This window comes from Diabrotica undecimpunctata, chromosome 7 (assembly GCF_040954645.1).
Source record: "Diabrotica undecimpunctata isolate CICGRU chromosome 7, icDiaUnde3, whole genome shotgun sequence".
Lineage (NCBI taxonomy): Eukaryota > Metazoa > Arthropoda > Insecta > Coleoptera > Chrysomelidae > Diabrotica > Diabrotica undecimpunctata.
The window spans coordinates 142,733,338-142,755,268 of NC_092809.1; the positions used below are offsets into that span (position 1 = coordinate 142,733,338).

At 33.7% G+C, this 21,931-nt stretch overlaps 1 protein-coding gene across 1 annotated transcript; it reads right to left on the minus strand.

Annotated features, from left to right (window-relative positions):
- Window positions 1-417: 417 nt before the first annotated feature.
- LOC140445952 (beta-glucuronidase-like) lies at window positions 418-16,785 on the minus strand. The gene is made up of 11 exons (XM_072538408.1): window positions 16,468-16,785; window positions 16,058-16,252; window positions 15,661-15,824; window positions 15,119-15,252; window positions 14,768-14,967; window positions 11,329-11,648; window positions 10,312-10,461; window positions 3,013-3,097; window positions 2,696-2,872; window positions 722-860; window positions 418-613 (listed from the first exon to the last, which is right to left on the minus strand). The coding sequence occupies exons 1-11, from the start codon at window positions 16,633-16,635 to the stop codon at window positions 453-455; spliced, it is 1,893 nt and encodes a 630-aa protein (XP_072394509.1). The 5' UTR covers window positions 16,636-16,785; the 3' UTR covers window positions 418-452.
- Between the last annotated feature and the right edge of the window lie 5,146 nt (window positions 16,786-21,931).

Consider the following 21,931-nt stretch of genomic DNA (forward strand, 5'->3'; position numbering starts at 1 on the left):
TGTAGTCTATGAAAAATCTGCGATCTAACCACTCGCAGTAATGAGGATATGGTTGACTATTCTGTAGCTTAAGTGTCGTAAAACAGTTCCAGTGTATGCAGGTGTCCCTTGACTGCAGCATGTTCGGTAAGAAAGCATGTTTTGGTTCTGAGCTGATTCTTGATTTTTTTCAATCCTTCAGGCCCTATTCGTATTTGCCTGTTCATTATATATTTTGTCAGTGAGAGTTATATTGCCTTTGAATCCAGGCTTTTTTCCAAACTATCATTGGCAAGTCTCCCCTTGATGTTAATTAATACAGGTAACTTAGTTATACTCGACTAGTTAACAATCTAGTTAACAACTTAATTAATTAGCTCTACATTTTGCCATGCCTTTTCATAGATCCAAAAGAAAATTGTAAAATAAAACATAATAAATGTTTAAATAATTTATTTACATATTACCATTTTTTAACTATCTACAAAATACTCTTCCAAATCTAAAGGAACCGTTGCGTTATCCAGTTTTTTAGCGAGAGCCCAATATCTGCGCCTTACCAAATGTGCAGCTTCTTTCGGTTGTCGTTGTCTTGTAAAAATTCCTTTCTTGTTACCTCCAACCCTTGTATAAGCTAAAAATTTACAATAAGTTGTTACAAGATTTAATTTTTCACTGCTTAAATTTATGTAGATTGGTTAAAATTCTACGAAAAAACTGGATTTGATAAAAGTGTACTTACTTTGAGCAGTCTTAAAATCTGCAAAATTCCATATCATCTCCCCTATGAACCACCCCTTATTTCTCATTTGATCGAATGCTTTAAAATGTTCGCTCAATAGTTTAGCTTGGAAATCTTCTGACCAAATATATGCTGGTAACTGAAAAAAATCAGAATCCTTTATTTATATATTGTTATTTACTAGAATATTAAATGAATCTACAGGAGGGTTTATTTTCATCGATAGCAGAAGAACAATTTGGGTTTATGCCAGAAAGAAGGACAACGGATGCCTTGTTTTCTTTAAGACAGTTGATAGAGAAATACGACAAAAAGAAAAAAGAGCTATACATATTATTTATAGATCTTAAGAAGGCATACGACACAGTTCCTAGACAAGAGCTATGAATATAGATAAGAGAGAAAAGGGTTTCTGAGAAGTGCTGAGAAGGTCTTCCTAAAGGATATGTATGAGGGAGTGTAAACCAAAGTAAGGACTTCTGTCGGATTGACTGAAGGTTTTGCAGTGATAGTTGGTTTGGATCATGGCTATTTACTGAGTCCGTATCTCTTTAATCTTGTTATTGATGTATTAACAAGAAGTTGGAGTGTTGGAGAAGGGCTCTTGAAGAGAAAGGACTTAAGGTTAGCAGGTCGAAACCGAAGTATATGTGGTTGGAAGGAAGAGAAATGGCTAGGGACATAGAATTGCTTGAAGAAAAACTAGGACGAGTATGAGAACTTAAATACCTTAGCTCCTACATAACGGAAAAGGAACACTACATAGAGAAATTAACCACAGGATACAGAATGGTTAGTTCAAGCGGGGTACTTTTTGATTAAAAAATCGGAGAAGAGCTGAAAGAGAAAATATACATGAGTGTGGTGAGACATGCTGGTGTACGGCGGTGAAGTGTGGCCTGTAAAAAATATTCAAGAAAAGACGATGGAGGTAGTTGAAATGAAAATGTTACGGTGTATATTAGGTAAAACTAGAAGGGACAGGATCAGAAACGACTTAACTAGGGAAAGAGCCAGGTTGACGATAGTCTCAAGAAAAGATTCAGGAACAAAAACTGCAATGGTTTGGTCATTTGGTCATTTGGTCAACAGCAACCCCTGAACAGGGCAAAGCTAACGCAGAAGAAGAAGAAGAAGTAGATAGTAAAAATTTACCTCTAATGCTTGAAAACAAAACTTTGAAAACAACGATTTTCAGTATTGTATTGTTAGATTTAATACTTGACTTTATAATTTAATTAGCTTGGCTTTCATTTAAAATTTTGTAGTCCACTATTGATCTCCAATCTCGAGCACTATATTTGTGATGTTACCCCAAGCCTTATTAACCTTCCTGGTTTTCTATAGAAGTGTTCCATCTCTTAGTCACTATGTTTAAGATATTTTATAGGAGCTGGAAACTCGTCTTCATTTACGACTTTTAATGTTTCGTAATCAGTCCCAAGTTTCGTAATGAAGGAGGAGAAAGAGCTTTCAGATGAAATCTAAAATAAGGAGAGGTGTCAGACAGGAATGCATATTATCACCTATCCTATTTAATATGTATTCCGAAGAAATTATTCAAAAAGCGCTAGAGGAACAATCAATAGGCATAAATGCTGATGATCTTTACAGATAGCGGAATGTCTCAAAGTAATGTAAATAAATAGATATAAATCTAGAAGCTTAAATAATCTAAGAAAGTGGTTTAACTGCAGTTCTACAGAAGTGTTTAGAGAATCGGCATCGAAATTTTGAATCGCTATGATGATTACGTTGACAATCTTCTGAGACGAAACACGTAAAGAACACGTAAAGAAAATTTGTGTAATTTTTGTTATCGTTTGTCTAGTTTCAACAGGTTTCCAAGACATTTATTGACTGAGGTCTTTTTTCCTCTTCTCTATCGCTATGGTCGCCAATATATCATATACTTCTTCTATCTCTCCGTAGTAAACGATACCTAGACATGGTAAATCCCAATGATATACTTACATAATGAAGGCCCTCCATTGTATCGCCACCATATTCCGCCACTACTACTGGCTTGTTATGTAGTTCATGCCAATGTTCACCTTCTTGTACAAGTTCAGTCACTACTGTATCTAATGCACCAGGATTCAAATACCATGCGTTGTAGCGATTGAAGAAAATTATATCGACAAATTGTTCCTACAATAAATATTTATCGGTTATCAGCAGATATTAAAAAAACTATGGGGGTTGGATTAGTGTGAAATAAATATTTAGTTAAAACGTAATATACTATATGAATTTGTTTCAGTTTTGTTTAAATTAAATGTAACACTTACTGACTGGTCTTCCCAATCTCTATACATATCCACTATTGTTACAGGTCTTGTTTTGTCTAAAGATTTCATATGATCCACAATTGATCTAAAACAATATTTTTTTAAGTAAATTTTTTGCCTGGAACTAAGAATTTAAAAAAATTTAAGCATTTAAGCCAACTTATAACATGTTAAGATATTATCAATATACCAATGTGAAATAGTTTCAGAACCAAGATATATGATAGTTTTAGGTTATATTTAAACTTTCTTATACTGTCTTGTTTTTCTTTCTTATACAATCATAGAGTTGTTTTTCTTGTAGTACTTATTTGGATATTACTAACGGATCAAGTACAAATATTTTTCAATAATTGTTTAAAAAAATATTTGATTGATTGAAACTTTTATTCTAGTAAAAAACCTTTTAGACCAAAATAGTACAAATCCAATCATTACATCTGAAATTTTACATCTTCTGGAAGTTTGCATAAACCAGGACTACTTTGAATTTAATAATGAAATATATACCAATAACAGTGCAGGACTTATAATGGGCAATCCTCTAAGCCCATTGCTATCAGATATTTTTATGGATTATCTAGAGACAAAGATTTCAAAGTATCCCATATTTAAACAGTTTTTATATTGGTGGAGATACGTAGACGACGTACTGGTATGTTTCACAGGAACTAACAGGCAACTCGACCAATTTTTATCGTATATTAATTCACTTCATGGTCATATTGAATTTACAATAGAAACAGAACAAAATCAATCGCTAAATTTTTTAGATTTAAAAATTATCAGACTTAAAAACAAACATAACTTCTCCATATTTCATAAACCTACCCATACTGACACGACTATACACAATTCATCATCCCATCTCACACAACATCTGGAACCCTATCATAGTATGTTACATAGATTAACAGAAATTCCGATGTCAAAATACAATTTTGAGACAGAATTAAATATCATTAAGCAAATAGCAGTAAACAATGGATACAACGAACAAACAATTAATAAAACATTAAATCAAAAACTACACAAGAAAGCCCTGAAATTAGTATTTCCACCACCAGAGAAAAAACCCAATACCTTCTGCTCGATTACACATACTGGCAAAATATCAACAAAAATAGCCAAACACATAAAAAAGAAAGGAATAACACCAGCTTTCAGAACAAATAACAACCTAGGCAAATATATTAAAAACAATAAGAGCCAAAATAAAAAAACACTTACACAGTGGTGTGTACAAACTTAAATGTGGCGACTGCCCAAAAACTTACATCGGTCAAACTGGTAAAAATTTTAATAAACGAATAGCAGAACATAAAAGGGCTTTCAATAATAGAAAAACAGATTTTGCACACGCACTTCACCTTCTACATCATAATCATTCTTTTAATAACGAATTTAAAATTCTTCACATTCAAAATAAAGGCCTTAAGCTATCTTTGTTAGAATCTATGGAAATCAACAAATTAAAAAACACAGATATAATTCTGAATGACCAACTTGAGACAAACAGTTCTCCCCTCCTCAACCTATTTCATTAGAGACTATAAAGTGTAAACGCATACCAAAAATAGATCACTTAAGAAAGGCAATTAGCCGAAACAGCTGTAGTGATAAAAGTTTAAAATAAATTTTGTGGAAATTTTGCAAACAACGTTTTCAGTGTTTTATTGTTACACAAATATTTTTCAGTCAAAAAATCGTTACTTTCCCAACACTCTTTTTATCCACTTTTCTACGTAGCTTAATTAATATGTTCAGCTCATGATCTCTCTTTGCGTTTATCCCTAAGCGGGGTTGGCTTCCTTAATTCTTCTTCTTCTTCTTCTTTAGCCCTCATTTATCCATTGTTGGACATAGGCCTCCTCCAATTGCTTCCACCATTTCTATCTTTTGCAATTCTCATCCACTGCTTTCCAGCTACAGCTGTTATATCGTCTATTCATCTCTGTTTGGGTCTTCCCACGCTTCTTTTTGTTTCTCGAGGTGTCCAGAAGGTCACTTTATGAGACCATCTGTTGGTGTCTTGTCTTGCTACATGTGGTACCCATTGCCATCTCAATGTCGCTATTTTTTCCATGATGTCGGTTACTTTAGTTCTTAGACGTATTTCGGTGTTAGGAATTTTGTCTCTGAGGCTTATATTTAACATGGCCCTCTCCACGACCCGTTGAGTTACTCTTAATTGTTCTGCCATTTTTCTTGATATTGCCATAGTTTCCAATCCATAAGTTGCAACTGGTAGTATACAAGTGTCATAGGTTTTTCGTTTTAAGTGTTAGGTTTTAAGTGTATTGGGATATTAAGTGTATTGGGATCTTTCTTCTTACCAAAAGCAGCCCATGACAATTGTGTCCTTCTTTTAATCTCTAGGGTTTGATTTTCCATTTCGTTTTTAATTGCATGTCCTAGATATATATATAATATAATAGTCTCCCGTTTTATACCGCTGTCGCGGCTTTGGGAGTATAGCAGGGTAGTCTGCTATATCTAGGGCCTACGGTATACAAGGAAGGTAACATGGCCAGTGCTACGCTTCAACCGTCTATTATTACCCCTGGTTTTACCCAAGGTACTCATTTTTATTCAGGCTGAGTCGACCTGGGGCCTATAGACATTTTTAAAATGTCTAGATGTTCTTGCCGGCGGTGGGATTCGAACCCCGGACCACCAGCTTGCGAGTCAAGCATCCTACCGCTTGAGCTACGCAGGCCCTAGATATATATATATATATATATATATATATATATATATATATATATATATATATATATATATATATATGTTGTTGGAAGTCTTTGGGCATCATCTCGAGTGTTTAGGTTATTTGGATATTTTTCTATTTCTATGGCTTCCCTGATTATTCGCTTGGTTTTGTGTTCGATGTTCGCTAGCATTGTTGTCTGTTCTAGATCGATTGTGTGTCCTGTTGTTAGGGCATGTTGTGCAAGGGAAGATGTCTTTTCTTGCTTTGCAATAGCGTTTCGATGTTCTTCTCGTCTTACTTGAATTCTTCGATTAGTCTGTCCGATGTAGGATTTGTCGCAGTCTCCACAGGGAGTCTTGTACACTCCTTGGTTTTCTAGTGGGATTTTGGTTTTTGCGGAGTTAAGCATATTAGAAATTTTCTTATCCGTGTTGAATATTGTCTCTATTTTATGTTTTCTTAGGACTCTACTGATTTTTTCCGTAGTGCCCTTCACGTACGGTAAAATCGTCTTAGCAATAGGTTTTTCTTTTTCTTCTGTTGATTCTTTGCTTTTTCCTCCTTGTGATTTTTGTGCCTTTTCAATTGTGTACGTGGTGAAGCCATTTTTTCTTAATGCCTTTTTGACCGTTTTCATTTCTTTGTTCCTGTGTTCTTCATCTGTTAATCTTTCTGATCTTATAGTCAGGGTTTTGATGACTGACTGCAGTTGTGCAGGATGGTGGTGTGAGTCAGCGTGTAGATATCTGTCGGTGTGTGTTGGTTTTGTGTATACCGTGTATCCTAAAGTTCCATCTGTTTTCTTTATTATTAAAACATCCAAAAACGGTAGCTGTTGGTCTTTCTCTAGTTCCATAGTAAACTGAATTTTGGGGTGGATGGTATTAATGTGATTTAGGAATGTATTTAGTTTTTCTTCCCCATGTGTCCAGATAATGAAGGTGTCGTCCACGTATCTCAACGATAGTTTCGGTTTATACTCTGCCGTTGTTATTGCTCGTATTTCTATTTCTTGCATAAACAGATTTGCTATCACCGGTGACAGTGGTGAACCCATGGGTGCTCCCTCGACTTGTTTGTACCTTTGGTCTTTGTATATGAAATATGTGTTGTTCAGGCAGTGTCTCGTTAGGTTTACTGTATCCGGTGGTATTGGGTATTTTTTTCCTATAATCTCTAACGATTCTTCTACTGGGACGTTAGTAAAAAGTGACACCACGTCAAAACTCACTAGCAAATGTCCCGGGTCAAGAGTCACGTCCTTTATACGCTCGATGAAGTGGCCTGCGTTCTTGACGTAAGAATCCGCTTCCTCTGCGTACGGTTGTAACTGATTGGCTAAGAACTTTGCGAGCGGCTGTGTGGGTGATCCGATTGAACTAACTATTGGTCGTAGTGGCATCCCAACTTTATGAACTTTTGGTAAACCATAGAGCTTAGGGCACCTAGATGATTTTTCGCGTGGATACAGCTTGGGCTGATCCTCCTTTTTTATGTTTGAAACTTTGATCTTGGCCTTCGTTGTTTTTTCTAGATACGTTGTTGGATCTGTGGCAATTTTTTCAGAACAATTTGACAAAAAATTAACAGATCTTCTAAACGACACAGCATACGATATACATATATATATATATATATATATATATATATATATATATATATATATATATATATATATATATATATTGTTCTACCTTTTCTATATTGATGTTATCCATCGTGATCTTTTCTAGGCTGTTGCTTAATATTTCTGTTTTGTCGAGATTCATTTTTAATCCTATTTGATTTGATTTGTGATTTAAATCTTGTAGTATTGATTTTATATCATGGATATCTGTGCTTATTAGTACTATGTTGTCTGCGAAACGCAAACGGTTAAGATATTAACTTAAAGATTCCTTAATTACTTAAATTATGTTACATAAATTTTTATCTTGAGTTATAATATTATCAATTCCATTTACCGACATGATTTGCTCAATCGTCTCCCCTTTCCATGTCGTTTTTGGACTTCTTCTCCTACTTCTTTCACAAACTTGCAAATCAGCAATTCTTCGGATTGAGTAATTTAGTTTTCGACGTTGAACAAGCCCGAACTATCTTAGCCTACGCTCTCTCATTTTGAATTTAATTTTATTTTTTTTTTCTGTCACTTCACTTATTTATCTATTACGATAAATATGACTCATATTTAAGCTGTAAACATATTTTTCTAACAAGTATTTTTTAGTAGGTAAATATCTACGAGTCCCCTTTGATAAAAAAAACTGTCTGGGTTCCATGGCATTCGAGAACGTTCAAGGGTCACCGAATTCTAGGGGAGTTCAGAACAACGGTTAATAAATATATATAGAGGAATTTTCATTGTAAACAGCAGTCTGAAAAGAATACTTGTATCGAGTCAAGTTTGAATTGTAACGCGGAAATAAATTATATAAATTAGAATAGTGTAAAAAGTGTAAAATAAATTAATTGTAAAATTGTATATATAAATTAAATAAACACTCTAATATACTAAGTGTTAGAACATTTTATAATAAATAAAGATAATAAATTAGATTAATAAAAATAGTTCACATCTAAGCGTTCTTATTTCCATCACATGCATTCGTTGTTCCTTTTTCTGTTTAAGTTCTCAACATTTCCTTCTGTACAATATAGCTAGTCTTATGGCAGTTTTATAGAATTTTCCTTTCAGTTTCATTGAAATCTTTATATCGCACCACTCTCTTCCTTTCACTTCATCCATCCCATCCTAATCCTATTACATGCATCTCCATATATTTAATTATTTGACTTAACGTGTCTCAACGACGATGTCATTGACACGATGACAGTATAATATAATATAAATGTATTATAAATACAGTTTCACATTTGACAATACACAATACATAATACATAATACTCAATACTTAATTTTTACAAATTTAACCGTAATACATCATTACACTTCCGAGTTTATAAAGCACTCTTAAATATTTTAACAGACTTGGGTATTTCTCAGTTTTATTCAACATTTCTTGTATATTATCTAACAACTGGTGTTGTTTTCTTTTAGTAGCAAGATGTAGACATTCTTTAAAGAAATGCTTTACGATTAAGGGACTGCTGTAGTGACCACATGCAGGTGAATGGGTGGATGCCATAAGAAAACCATGTGAAAGCCGAGTGTATCCAATTCTTAATCTTCTTAGAATAACCTTGTGTCTTCTGGGCATAGGTGGTAGCTCTAAGGAAAGTATAACTGGCTGTATATCGTGTAAGTGGCTCAGAGTTGTGTTTCAATTAGCTTGCCATTTGTCATATATAGGCTTTTTGAACATTTTTTTATTATCATTATGCAGCTGGATATTTGATGTAAGTATATCCAAAGTAGAAGCTTCTTTTACGGCTACATCTACAGCCTCATTTCCTACAAATCTTACATATAAAGGTACCCAGACAATAGTGTGAATTACTCTATGGTCCGTAAGTTTATTATATATGTTATATATTAAATTTGCCACAGGATGATCTGAGAACATGTTTTTAATTACTTTTATTGATGATAAGGATGCAAATTAAAGTTCTGTATAAATCGGTACATTGCAGTCAGTTGGTTCCAACATACGGAAAGCCTCGACGTTATCATACAGTTCTCCAGTGTATACACTAAAAACGGCAGAAAGTCTGATTAGTTTTCTAGTGCCAAAAGAGGTAACTACAGCACTACCCACCTCTACATCATTTTTCGAGGTATCCGTAAAGAAAACTTAATTTTTTTTTTTCATTACTCTGTAGTAACGATTCTACGTACTTAAAACTACTGTTTTCACAATTATTTTACCATCCAGAATTATCATTTTATTTGTAGTAATTAGAATATCTGCTTTTGTCCTGGTAAGTTTTAAAACTATTTTCTCAAGAGCTTGTCTCCACTGTTAAGGTTTTTGTTAACGCTAACACTATGACTTGTTTCTATCACTCCTAAAGCTGTCTGTACTTCCCCATGAATATCATCTGGTCCAACTGCTTTACCATTCTTTATTTTTTGAAGTGCTTGAACAGCTTCCCCTCTTGCTATTTTGATGACCATTGCCTTTACTGTTTCCATTATTTTTATTTAATAAATTGTCCAAGAAAAATTGATTTAGACTCATCAGTAATCATGGAAGAATCAAGAAAATTGAATCAAATTTATAATATACGGTAAAGGAATGGGAGGCCAAATTTAAACGTACATGTGAATGTGTCCAAGATGGTTTATACCAAGATTTAATGAAATACTAAAGGCAATTTGTTGACGGACTATCCTATAAAGGGTAAAAACACATCTGAAGAATACTACTTTTAACATCCACTGAATGCAAGCATTAAGCGACTTAACAAAAATAAAACTCCTTTTTCACCTTATTCACTAGAACATTGCACCTATCCAAAAAAAAATGATAAACAGCAAATGGAAAACGTAAAGCAAGAACTAAATAGCTACTTGATCAATAAGAAAATAAAAGAATAGTTAATAATAATGCAATAACAACAACAGAATGGATAAAAGTCTACTAAATAAATACTAAATTAATTTTGTGGATAATTTTACTTACTTGTAATAACAATTACCAGCAGAAGTATTGGTTTGAGATCTTGGCTCATTCGCGAGGGACCATATAACAACTCCAGGCCTATTTTTATCTCTGTTATAAAGTTCTGTGATTGCTCGTTTATGATTTTCCAATAGTGAATCACTTATGTCGCTAAAAGTAATAAAAAATGTGTATAGAAAAACATACAGACATGTTTTGCTATTTCCTAAATGGTTTGCAAATTAGATAAATAATTAAATATTTCATGATGCTAAGAAATCAGTAGCTCTAAGAGACACATGAAAATACTACAAAACTTGGACGTTTGGATAGGAATTGTACAAAACGAATTTATACAGCTAGTATTTTCTACAAAACATTTAAATGTTTTATTATTATTAAAAAATAACAAAATTATTTTCAAGAAGACTTAGGGAAGGTTAATATTTCAACCAGAATAAATATGTGGTTTTAAAAAGTTAAGTTTTATCGCATTAATTTAAGAAACTTGTGAAATATTTTTTGGGCAGTACCCTCGACGTTGAATTAGGAAGAGCCCTGATGTACTTAGTTCTTAGCCACGAAATGGTCCAGATTTTAACCCTATTAATTTTTGCTTCGGAGATTTTTTGCGAAAGAGGACTAGTATTGTGTAAAAATTATGAATTAATAACAACTGAGGAACAGAATCATTGAAACTGTAAATCGATTCAGTCAGAACACAATAGGTTTTCAAAATATTTGGTTCTCTGTTATGAAACCGTGTTAAATACGTAAGTAATTAGGAAAATGGGTGCTGTTTTAAATATTTGAAATTTGCAGGTCTTTTAAACATTTTTTGAAAGATACTAAGAAATATTGAGAAAAATCGATTTTCAATTTGTTAATTCAAAAACTTTTTTCGTGTACATGTTTGGACCGAGGTCAGTTGAATTCGATCGAGCTATGTTTCACACCAGAATGTGCGGATTAATCGTTAGCCTAATTTTTTGTTACACCTCGTACAGTACCCAAGCGAACTAATATAATGTAACTTACTCGATGTTAACTGCAGGCGTTTCATCAATTATCATGATTCCCAATTCATCTGCCAAATCCATAATTTCTTCAGCGTAGGGGTAATGTGAGGTTCTGTACGCATTAGCCCCAATCCATCGCATCAAGTTATGGTCTCTTATGATCAGAGGTAGATCAAACCCCTTACCACGGATATCAGAATCTTCATGGCGTCCAAATCCTCTAATATAAATGGGTTTTCCGTTTATAGTGACAGAGGTGCTGTTCCAAAACAGTTCCCGTATGCCAAAATGTTGAATGTAACTGTCTATTAATGTATTTGAAGAATCAAAAATTTCTACCTGCAATAAAAGTATGCTGAAGAAACTACTTGAACACAAAAAATTATGATAAAAAAGTTTATATTAGATAAATAAAAAAGCTTTTGCTAAAATATTTAGTTTTAAAAAAAAGTCGATGCGGAAGAGCCTTTCTAAGACAATTTTCAAAAATTAAAATAAAAAATAAAAGCTATTACGGGTTGATTGTTTGATAGAATCAATGGCGTTCTTAAAAAATTTATCTTTCTTAAGCGGCGTCAATGCCAAACAACAATGAATTAGTTGTTCCATAGCTATGTTAAGCTAAATCCAAAAACTGCCGTTCCCTAACTATAACAATTTGTTTTTTAAGACGGAATACTTAGCGGAATACTTAAATAAAAAATATAAACTCCCGGCAGGGTCTATTTCTAAGTCTTTTAGATATTTTAACCTCTTAGAGTGGGTCTATTGTATCACGAAAGAACCTGGGATGACCCAGTCTTCGTCACGTCAAGAGACCTAGCTATGATTCGCATAGTATTATCCAAACCAGAGTCTAAGGCTATCCTTAAGTCATTTGTGACCTCATAGAAAGCGCCGTGGACTTCCTGAACGGTATTTCCTTCATCTGCCACGACTGAAAGGACGCCAAAATATTATCGTCGCCTGTAGTAGGTCAGTGCTTGCGACTGGCAGAGTACATGAGGGAGTATGTCCTTCTTCTCGTTACAAATGCGGGGTTTTGGATTATCTACTAATCCAATTAGATGAAGGTGAATTAAGTCTATTCTCGTTAGTAAGCATACTGATCAGCACCTACTCAACTATAGGAACATCTTTTATGATTATGTAGAAGGAGTTGAGTAGTGGGACTCTTATAATTGTACGCTACATGATGCCTAGCCTCTCTTATACTTTCACCACCAACTCGTGTCCTAAAACCTTTGCGATAGAAGCTCCTTAAAACTACACCGACAGTCCTGAGTAGCACTCCAATTTTAGGTTCGCGTTCCAGACTCAAAGTGGACGAGCCCCATATTAATAAGATATCGCTCCGTTTGCTCTACTTTAGACCTGAGTGTTTCGATACTTATAACAATTTAATCTTCATCATCAACGAAGCGGCAGAGATCTAAGGTTCAGAGTAGATGGAGGTTAACATGCCAAGGCAAGGACTATTAACTATTTCTTGAGAATATACCATAATCGCGAAGATTTTAGCCTAAAAGATTATTGCATAGCCCACTCTTCGATATTAGGGTCATTTGTAATTCAGAAGACGTTACTCTGATGAAGCATTGTTATGCACTGATCACGATCGGGAAAGTGTTAAATGTGAAGTTAAGATGAATATCCTTGCTATTCTGTACTATGGAAATCACACTACAGTACTTGGCGGCCTACTTCCAATTGTCACAATTACAAGTCCGATGGACTGCTGCTAACCCCTGCCTACCGCAGTTGAGCAAGGAAGGGTCTTCATGTCTTCGTTTTCTATATAAATAAGATATAGAGGCGGTATACACAATGGAAGAAAGAAACCATACATGAAGGTACAAACGATAACGTGGGAAAAATTTGTAACCTCGCATTTAAACCAAACACATTTATAGTCAGTACAAAACATAAGCACAAAAGAAAATACAAGATAACGGGGATGATACATGTATTGATTTTGAAAAAGTGGACGAAAATAGTACAAGATGTGAGATTTTAATCGGACAATTTCGGACAATGATGGAATACTACTAATAGCAAAATTAAAGATGAAAATAATCAAAACATAGGAGCAAAGAACATAGGACTAATAATTAACTAGAACAAAACAAAATACTTAATAAGTACCTACCTTCAAGAGACAGAAATAAGAATATGTAGGTGAAAATAAATTCCAGAGGGTCAATTACTTAAAAAAATTAAAAGATGGAAAAGGGAAGTATTTTTGAAGTTTGTAAAAGATTTCAATTCTTAGCTGGGCGCTTCTGGCTTACAAAGCCATCTTCGGAGCTATGGTCAAATGTCAGAACCCGACCATTTCTACTGAAGTTTAAGTAGCAGATAGCAGCATTATATTAATAGCTGATACCGTACAAACCGTAATCCCGTAATAGGGAAATTAACGGCACTGACAAATTCAAATATTTAGGATTCATACTCTCAGAAAATGGAACCACCAAGCAAGAGATAACCAGCAGATTAGCACAGACAAGAACATGTATTAAACAAATGAACGGGGTACTGTGAGATAGACAGATTACCAGAAATACAAAGCAGAGAATTTATAACACCTTGGTACGCAGTATAATGACCTATGGAGCAGAGAATTGCTCCATAATCACCGCAACTGAAATGGAGTTCATGAGGAGAAGCTGCAGAGTGACAAAAATGGATCGCATTAGAAATGAGGAGATAAAACGAAGAATGGCAGTAGAACAAGACATACTCAGCCACATCGAAGAAAAACGTTTAATTTGGTATGGACATGTGAGAAGAACAGATCATACAAGGTGGATAGCAAAGATTTCGGATTGGAGCCCAATAGGAAGGAGGAAGAGAGGTAGACCCCGAATATCATGGAGGGATGAAGTGGACGAGGCCATGGAAAGACGAGACCTTAGAGATGGAGAATGGCAGAACATAAAGGACTGGAGACGTTGGCTGAAAGAAGGAAGGTGGCGACAGCTGTAAAAATCCTTGTATAGATAGACGTACAAACAAAGACTTGTCAGCAATGCAACACACTACAGGCTGAAAAGTTGATTTGAATTATAAAGCTACTGCGATGGGCAGCTAACGCATTCTGTTGATAAAATAATTAACTTAATCTATTTAAAGACAATATCATTCATGATTGAATTGAAAGGAATCAACAATATTAAAATCATTCTTATTATTGTAAGATTTAGACAAAATGTCTGTCAAAAACTCAGCAACCTTAATGTTAGGCGAGTTTCTGTGCTGATCACATTTAAAGAAGTCACTTATTTAAAAAAAATGTATTTGGTATTTTTTATTTATTTTAATCTCAACATATGTATGTTTTCCTTACAAAATCCATCATCATCATCATCATCATATTATCCATATTATACTGTATTTTGATTCAATAATTTGGAATAGTAAAAAGTTCTTTATGTAAAATAAATCGTTATACTTACCTTTAACCTATAACAATAACCAGGATCCTCATTCATTAGGTACGGCCACCAAAGATGTGCATCTGGGACTAATATGTTGCCACTAGCTTCCACATTTTCACCAACTTTATTATTGTTTTTATCTAAGACTGTGACTCTGTACCTCGTAGCATTTTTACTATTTTCGTCTGTATTTAGGTCTATTTTATAAGAGACAATACCTAAAAATGGTAGTTAATAGATAAATGTAGTGGGAAACTGTTTTTTTTTATATTTGTTAATATTAAATTATAATTAACACAAAACCTAATGAATCTCACGTTAGTTTCGGATACTAGAGAAAAATATAAATTAAAACTAGTGATCAAATACCTGTCGTATCCTGAACTGAAGTGTGTATTGTTAAGTCATCAATGTATGTTAAGGGTGTAGTATACAAAGCTATGGGCCTATCAATTCCCGCGTAGTTAAAAAAATCAAAGGTGTATGTTTGAGCTTTTCTTCCACTAAAAAGTAAAGTGGAAAAATATATACTAAATTGATAAATCTGAAATTATGTAGAAAACAATACATAACAATACATATCTATATAAAAACAAAGTAAAACAAAAAATAGTAAAACAATAGTTTTATAATTAGACTTACGTGTCAGCGGCAGACAGGCAAATCGTGACGATAATCATGATTTGTTTCTCTTTCCTCTTATTACATTGAGGGAAATAAGCAAAGACACAGTATTTTTTATAGATGCTGTAACTACTATTTAACGATTTGTTAAGTTCTATATGGATAGAATAACAAAAGTTATGCAAATTGATCAACATTTTTTCGTTTATTTTTATATATTAACAATTTAAGTGAAAAAATAACGGATTTTAAGAATTTTCGTCAGTAAGTTGAATACCTTAACCTACCCTGGTAATGTAGTAACCGATCCTTGAGGAATCGTTGTTGATGTAAGTGTGTTGTCTACAATAATTTTGATAGTATTTTCATCATCATTCACCAAACCGGTTATTTCCCCAGCAAATGGTAGATGGCCAATTGAGTGATCAAACGCAAATTTTTCGTTAATATACTAAAAAAGAAACAGCTATTTCTACAGTAACTTACATAGGAAATACAACTCTGGGGTGCAGATACACCGAGGTACGTACCCAACAGAAATAACACGTTACAATAACAAACACAAACGATTCAAAGGAGCAGTATAGAACATTCCATGAAAATACAGAGCCAAGTTAATGCTGAAACAGTCCACAAATACTTAGACCCAAAAGTGAATAAGCAGAGGAAGAAGAAAATACTCACAACTTTTGCAGAATAACACACAGAACCAAACCTTAACCAAATTCTTCTTTTTTCTCTTGTCCAAGTGCTTGGCGAAAAAAACGTTTTTTGGTACACAACCGGTCCTAGGTGATCTCTGCCTTCACTACTGGTAAGAATATCGTTATAGCTCGACGGTACTGGCATTAAATAAATGTCTTTGTCATTAGGATTGCCCTAAAAAGAAACAAATTCTATTAAATATAAACCATCAACAAATTTATCTCTTTTAGTTGTTTATCATTATTCTCTTGTCCTGTATCCGTATATGCTGTATCAGCTTTGTCTGTAGGTTTTTTAAATTTCAAAAAAGTGTTTAGCAACGCAATCCCCAATACTTAATCAAAATCGATCATAGCAATGATCTGATCATTATTTATTTATTTACTTACTGAAAGTTCCTGACTAGAGGCACTGGCATTTAAGGAAAAATACCACAATCCATCCAAATACTGAAGGTCTCTCGTTTTTGATGCCCTTGGATAAAGGATTCCACCTTCGATGCCAATAATCATCAAGCTTATCAACGATAAAATCGATATACATGTGGGAGGTATCATCTTTCTTCTCGTATACACGCACAATTATTTAATTAAACAGAACAAAAATTGCGATATTTATACTGTGCTAAATTAGTTTATTACTACAGAGATGGATTAAACAAATTGAGGTGATTAGTATGGCACACTTTAATGATTAAAACTTAGTATGAGCCGTTGGTGTTAAAAAGTGCCAAAAAGCGATTAGTTATCAAAAAATATATAGATTAATTATGTTTTAATATATTTTCGATTGTCGGCAGCTTATTTTGTCAGTTTTTTTTTTATTTTTATAGATTTTTTGTTTAATTGTTTTATTAGCACATACTTGAATTACATTAAAAATAGTAATTTATTAGTTTTAGGTTTATAAGTTTACAAGTATTACTTTTTGTCAGAAATACAAAAATAGGAAACAATTTCGTTGGGGACCAAATATACTTTATGAATCCATAAGTGAAGCTTGGTTATACAACCCGTTGTGGGTGTTGGTTTCAAGTGTCAGTCTCCATTCCTTCAAATTATTTGCCTTGATTGTCCAGTTTTTCACTATCAATACTCTCCAGTTTTATCTGCTTTAATAGACACGTTTAGGCGACTAATTTCTCTGTACTTGTCACATATCGTTTTATCTTGTAAATAGGTACAATTATACATACGTTCCAGCCCTGTGGTAGCCCTGTGGTAACTTTTTCCTAGTTATTCGCTCGCGTATGAGCAACGAGACTTATAATATAGATCTATATTTATATGTGAAGTATTCTTTTATGCCACTCATCTCAATTTTCAGTCGTTTTAATGAATTTAAACACAGATATGCTTACCATTATGCTTAAAAATGGTCTTAAATTTTCTTCCTTGTTCCTGGACAATAGGCTCGGGTAGTTTTCCCAACATATCGCCTTTATCTATACTGCAAACGTAATTTTTTATAGGACAAAACACAGTTTTCTCTTCATCAGCATTTTTGAAACATTGTATCTCATACTCTTCTGATGAAAGGACATCTATAATTTTGGCAACATATTTATATGTTGTCGTCGATCTTTTACCCAGTTATTTAAATCTGGCAGGCACAAAGTCTCCCAATTTGAGATCATCGGTATCGTACATTTGAATATTTTCTGGTTCTGGCTCCATGAAGTCAACATCGTCTCCACTACTACCAGTTTCCCCCTTCATGTCTGAAGAAGAGCATGAATCTAAATTGTGTTTTTTAAGTTTCGTCGTTTAAGTTTTGTTGTCTCTTGTTCCATTTTTTCGACTTTTTTTGTGCCTTCATCTGTTTGTTATACTCTCGAGCCTGTTTGCTTTTGTTTTTTTTTATCATTTTTAAGTTTCTCGCATTTTTCATGATACTCCACCCACTTATCAGATGTGACAACACTTGATGTCTATTCTTTTTTCCTTTTTTTCTTGAGTCCGGTTCCTTTTGTTGAGGGTATGGAAACACATTGTAAAATACTGTTGAAGAAATCGGTTTTTGTGCAAATAAAATATTTAATTCTTCTACCTTATCTGGGCGAAAACTGCTATTCATCACAATATGGCTAGCAGTCGATGTGGTCGGAATTTTATCGCCTAAATAATCAGAATTGGAAGATTCCGAAAACACAGCATTAATCATATTATCATTTGTAGTAGATACCAGTGGACATATGTTTGGAAGCATTATTTTCAGGGCATTATTATCAGGTTCTGGATCTTCTCTCGCCAGAACTGGATCTCTACTTTCGGTTGGTTGAATTTCTACTTCGATTGCTATTTGAAACCAAATATTGTACATCATTGCCTTCCATTCATGGTTTATTCTTTTTGTTGTCTTAAATTGGTCCAGGAGAACCACATCAATTTTTGATTCTATATATTTAAGGAAAACTGTGGCTTCAGTGTTAATATCTTTAGTTTGAAACAAATCAGGTTTTCTCAATATAGTTTTACTGTAGTCCACATTATTTTCTGAAAAAGGGTACAGACCTGTGGCTGTAAATCCCGATATTATATTAGAGGTCATTTTTTGATCATCAATCAACTGAGCCAGTGCCATAGGTAACAATGATTTAGTAATATCCTGACCATTGTTTTCTATCTTATATTTTCGAACAACATGTTTCCACTTTTGTTTTATAGGCCCAAACACAGAGACGTCTAAAGGCTGGAGGATATGAGTAGTATTAGGGGGCAATGCTATTAAAATTATTTGATTTTCTCTGCAAAATTTACTTAAATATAGGGTCAGATGAGATTTATGTCCATCTAAAAAGACAAGAACGAGGAACTCTATTTGAGACTACTTTAGGTAGGGTACAAAAATGTACCCTGAAATGGACCAAAACAATAGGTACAAATGGTACCAATCAGTTATCCAAACTCCTGATTTTCAGAACTTATTACATAATCAATCATTATATGTGGATGAGTTGTGCCGGTAACCGTCATTTCAACTACAATCTCCACTATTCCTGCAGATTTTTTAGGTTTTAGTTCTCGTACAGCTCCTTCAACTTAAGTACGTAATATTTCGGATTCTTGATTTTCTGCTGTTGTAAATACCTGCAGGTTCTGGATGGTCACCAAAAAGAGATTGGCAGTATTCTTTCCATCTGTTGAGGATCTTTATGTTCTCTGTTAGTATATTATTTAATAAATAAGCCTCTAGTTTATTGTCTTTGCTTATGGTTCTTAAACCCCAGAGAAATCCACTTCATGTAATTGTCTTCATCATTCTAGATACATTCCTTTTGATGTGTTTACTTTGTCAAATAATGTTTTCTCGTCGTTATTTGTCATTTTTTAAAACCTTCCTGCTTTATATTTTTTCTCTGCTGGACCACATTCAGCACTTGGGTATGTTCTAGCGTTCCTACCAAAGTTATGCCGTCTTTGTGGAACTAGTAAGAAATCTATTTTATTTCGATACCTATCATCGGACATATGTTCCTCGTAGTGTGTAAACATCGTGTTCGCTATAGTTAGTTCAGTTCAGTTCATTAGAAGGCCTTTTTCCTTTTATTTCTTTTTCCTAGCCCTGATTTTCCTAAAATTTTTGTAAGGTGGTCACCGGTTGTTTGGATCGAATCCACTTAATCTTCATCGTCATTTCTCTGCCTGTTAGTCTTGACATTTCCTTTTATAACTCTAAGTAGTTTTCATCTACTGCCTTCTCTGAAGACTTTAGGGTACAAGACAAGCTAGTTTGCGTTTACACCCTCTGTTATCCCAAGTACACTGTGATGCCCAAGAACATATTGTTCATATCGCTGGCTGATCATGAAAGCCACTCCTTGTATACTTTACATTTCATTATCTCAAATTTTATATTAATTTTCCGTTAACGATAACTCCTGTTTTAAAATTATTAAGTATATTTTTAAATATTTCTTCTTTAAACAAAAGCGGAGACAAAAAGCTTTCCTGTTATCTACCTCTTTTGAATAAAATATATTCATTGCTTCTTACTGTTACTCCATAAATTTGCACTGTGGCACTCTGTTTCAACATAATGTTTTGATTATCTTTATAATTTGATTGTTACAAGGAAGAATGAGGAAGTTACTCAACCACTTCAAAAAATAAAGTAAATCAGTTCTTTTCTTGGCTTTGGCATAGCCAATTAGCCAGATAAATTTTGTATAGAAATGAGGTTTTTTCTGGAATCCAACTGTGGTCGGTTTCGGGAAGCAAAGTAATTGAGGCATATTTTAAACTTAGGTTAATGGTTAATTAACAATAAACTACAATCATGTCGTGTTTTCATAGAGATCAACTGACCAACTCTCTTCTTTTTTATTCTCGTCAGCCTGTCTTTCTTCGCCGATATTCTTTCGTTTCAGCAGTACCACGTATGACCATAACAGGCTATGTTCATCCGTGACATCTTGTGAATTCACCACATAACATATTGTATTTACTAACCTCACATTAGAAATTATTTAATTCTGTTAGTACAGCTCTGTTTTCCGCATATACATATGTTGATGTATCTCTGATAGCATCATTAGAGAGTAGTGGTTATCGGTACTTATATTTTCTCATAAAAATAATATTTATCTTCCCTGGGTTATTTATTTGTTTTTTTATTGATAATGCATTTAAATGAGTGATCATGCATTCAATCTCTAGAAGTGTTTTGTTGTCTAATCCTCATTTAGGATCAAGGATTTAAAGTATATAATCTATATACATATATACATATATATATATATATATATATATATATATATATATATATATATATATATATATATATATATATAAAGGATATAAGGTACCATTTACATTTATATTATCAATATTGGGTAGATTACGTCTTGTAAAGATGGTAACACTCGATTTTTGAGGAGTTAAGGAAAAACCTAACGATGTAAATTTCCAAGTATTTAGTTGTACAGTAGACTCCCTCTTAACCGGCCACCTTGGGACCAGAGCCTGGCCGGTTGACCAAATGGCCGGTTAATCCGATGTGCAGGCATTTTCATGAGAAAGATCAAGTTCATACATACATATATCAAACACATATACAGGAATGTGTATATTAATAAAGATCACGGAGTATACAGTTGAAAAATACTATTTATTTCTATGTACATATGTGTATGCATATTTAACTATTTTACAAACTTGTTTTAAAAAAATCGGTAACTTTCTTCTGTTTCTTGACATTAAGTGAATTTTTAAAAGCTATATCTCTGCATTTTTTAAAAACCAAGACGTCTATTGAAGATGACCCAGGTTGTTGTTCAATATACTTCAATGCCACCTCCATTGCAGCCCTCGCTTCGGGTTGGCCGACCTTTTCTCTCCGTCATCATCATCAGTCTCCTCATTTTCATAGGGTTCTTCATGTGTTGCTAGTGTAATTATTTCGACGTCTGTCAAAAATTTGTTTTCAAGTTTCTCGTCACAGTTCATCCATTCTTCAATATCTTCGGCCTGTAATTGGACATTTTCGGATAAAGTTTGGAGATCTTGAAGAATGATGGTAGAATTATCTTCTTCGTGTGATTGTTGACACTCAACAAGTTCCTCAATGTTGGCCCAAAGTTTGCGCTTAGACTTAACGAAAGTAGAAGCAGGAATTTCTTGGAAGGCTGAAGCTAACATGTAAATTACGTCCCTTAAGTTAATTGTTTGATGATATCAATAAGATTGAGATCTTCACTTTCTGCGTATTGTAAAATTTCGGGCAGTAATTTACGTCTGTATCGTCTTTTCAAGCTTCCAATCATCCCTTGATCCATCGGTTGCACCAAGTTTGTCACATTAGGAGGAAGAAAGATAATTTTGATGTCATATGTGTCACATGTTAGGTTTCCAG

Bases quoted from the DNA above. Each gene is read 5' to 3' on its own strand.
- LOC140445952 (XM_072538408.1), bottom strand. From the start codon at position 16,635: ATGATACCTCCCACATGTATATCGATTTTATCGTTGATAAGCTTGATG. The intron at 3,098-10,311 runs GTAAGTAAAATT...ATATTGTTTTAG, and splicing joins GCTGGTAATTGTTATTACAA to ATCAATTGTGGATCATATGA. The intron at 614-721 runs GTAAGTACACTT...GTAAATTTTTAG, and splicing joins AGATTTTAAGACTGCTCAAA to CTTATACAAGGGTTGGAGGT.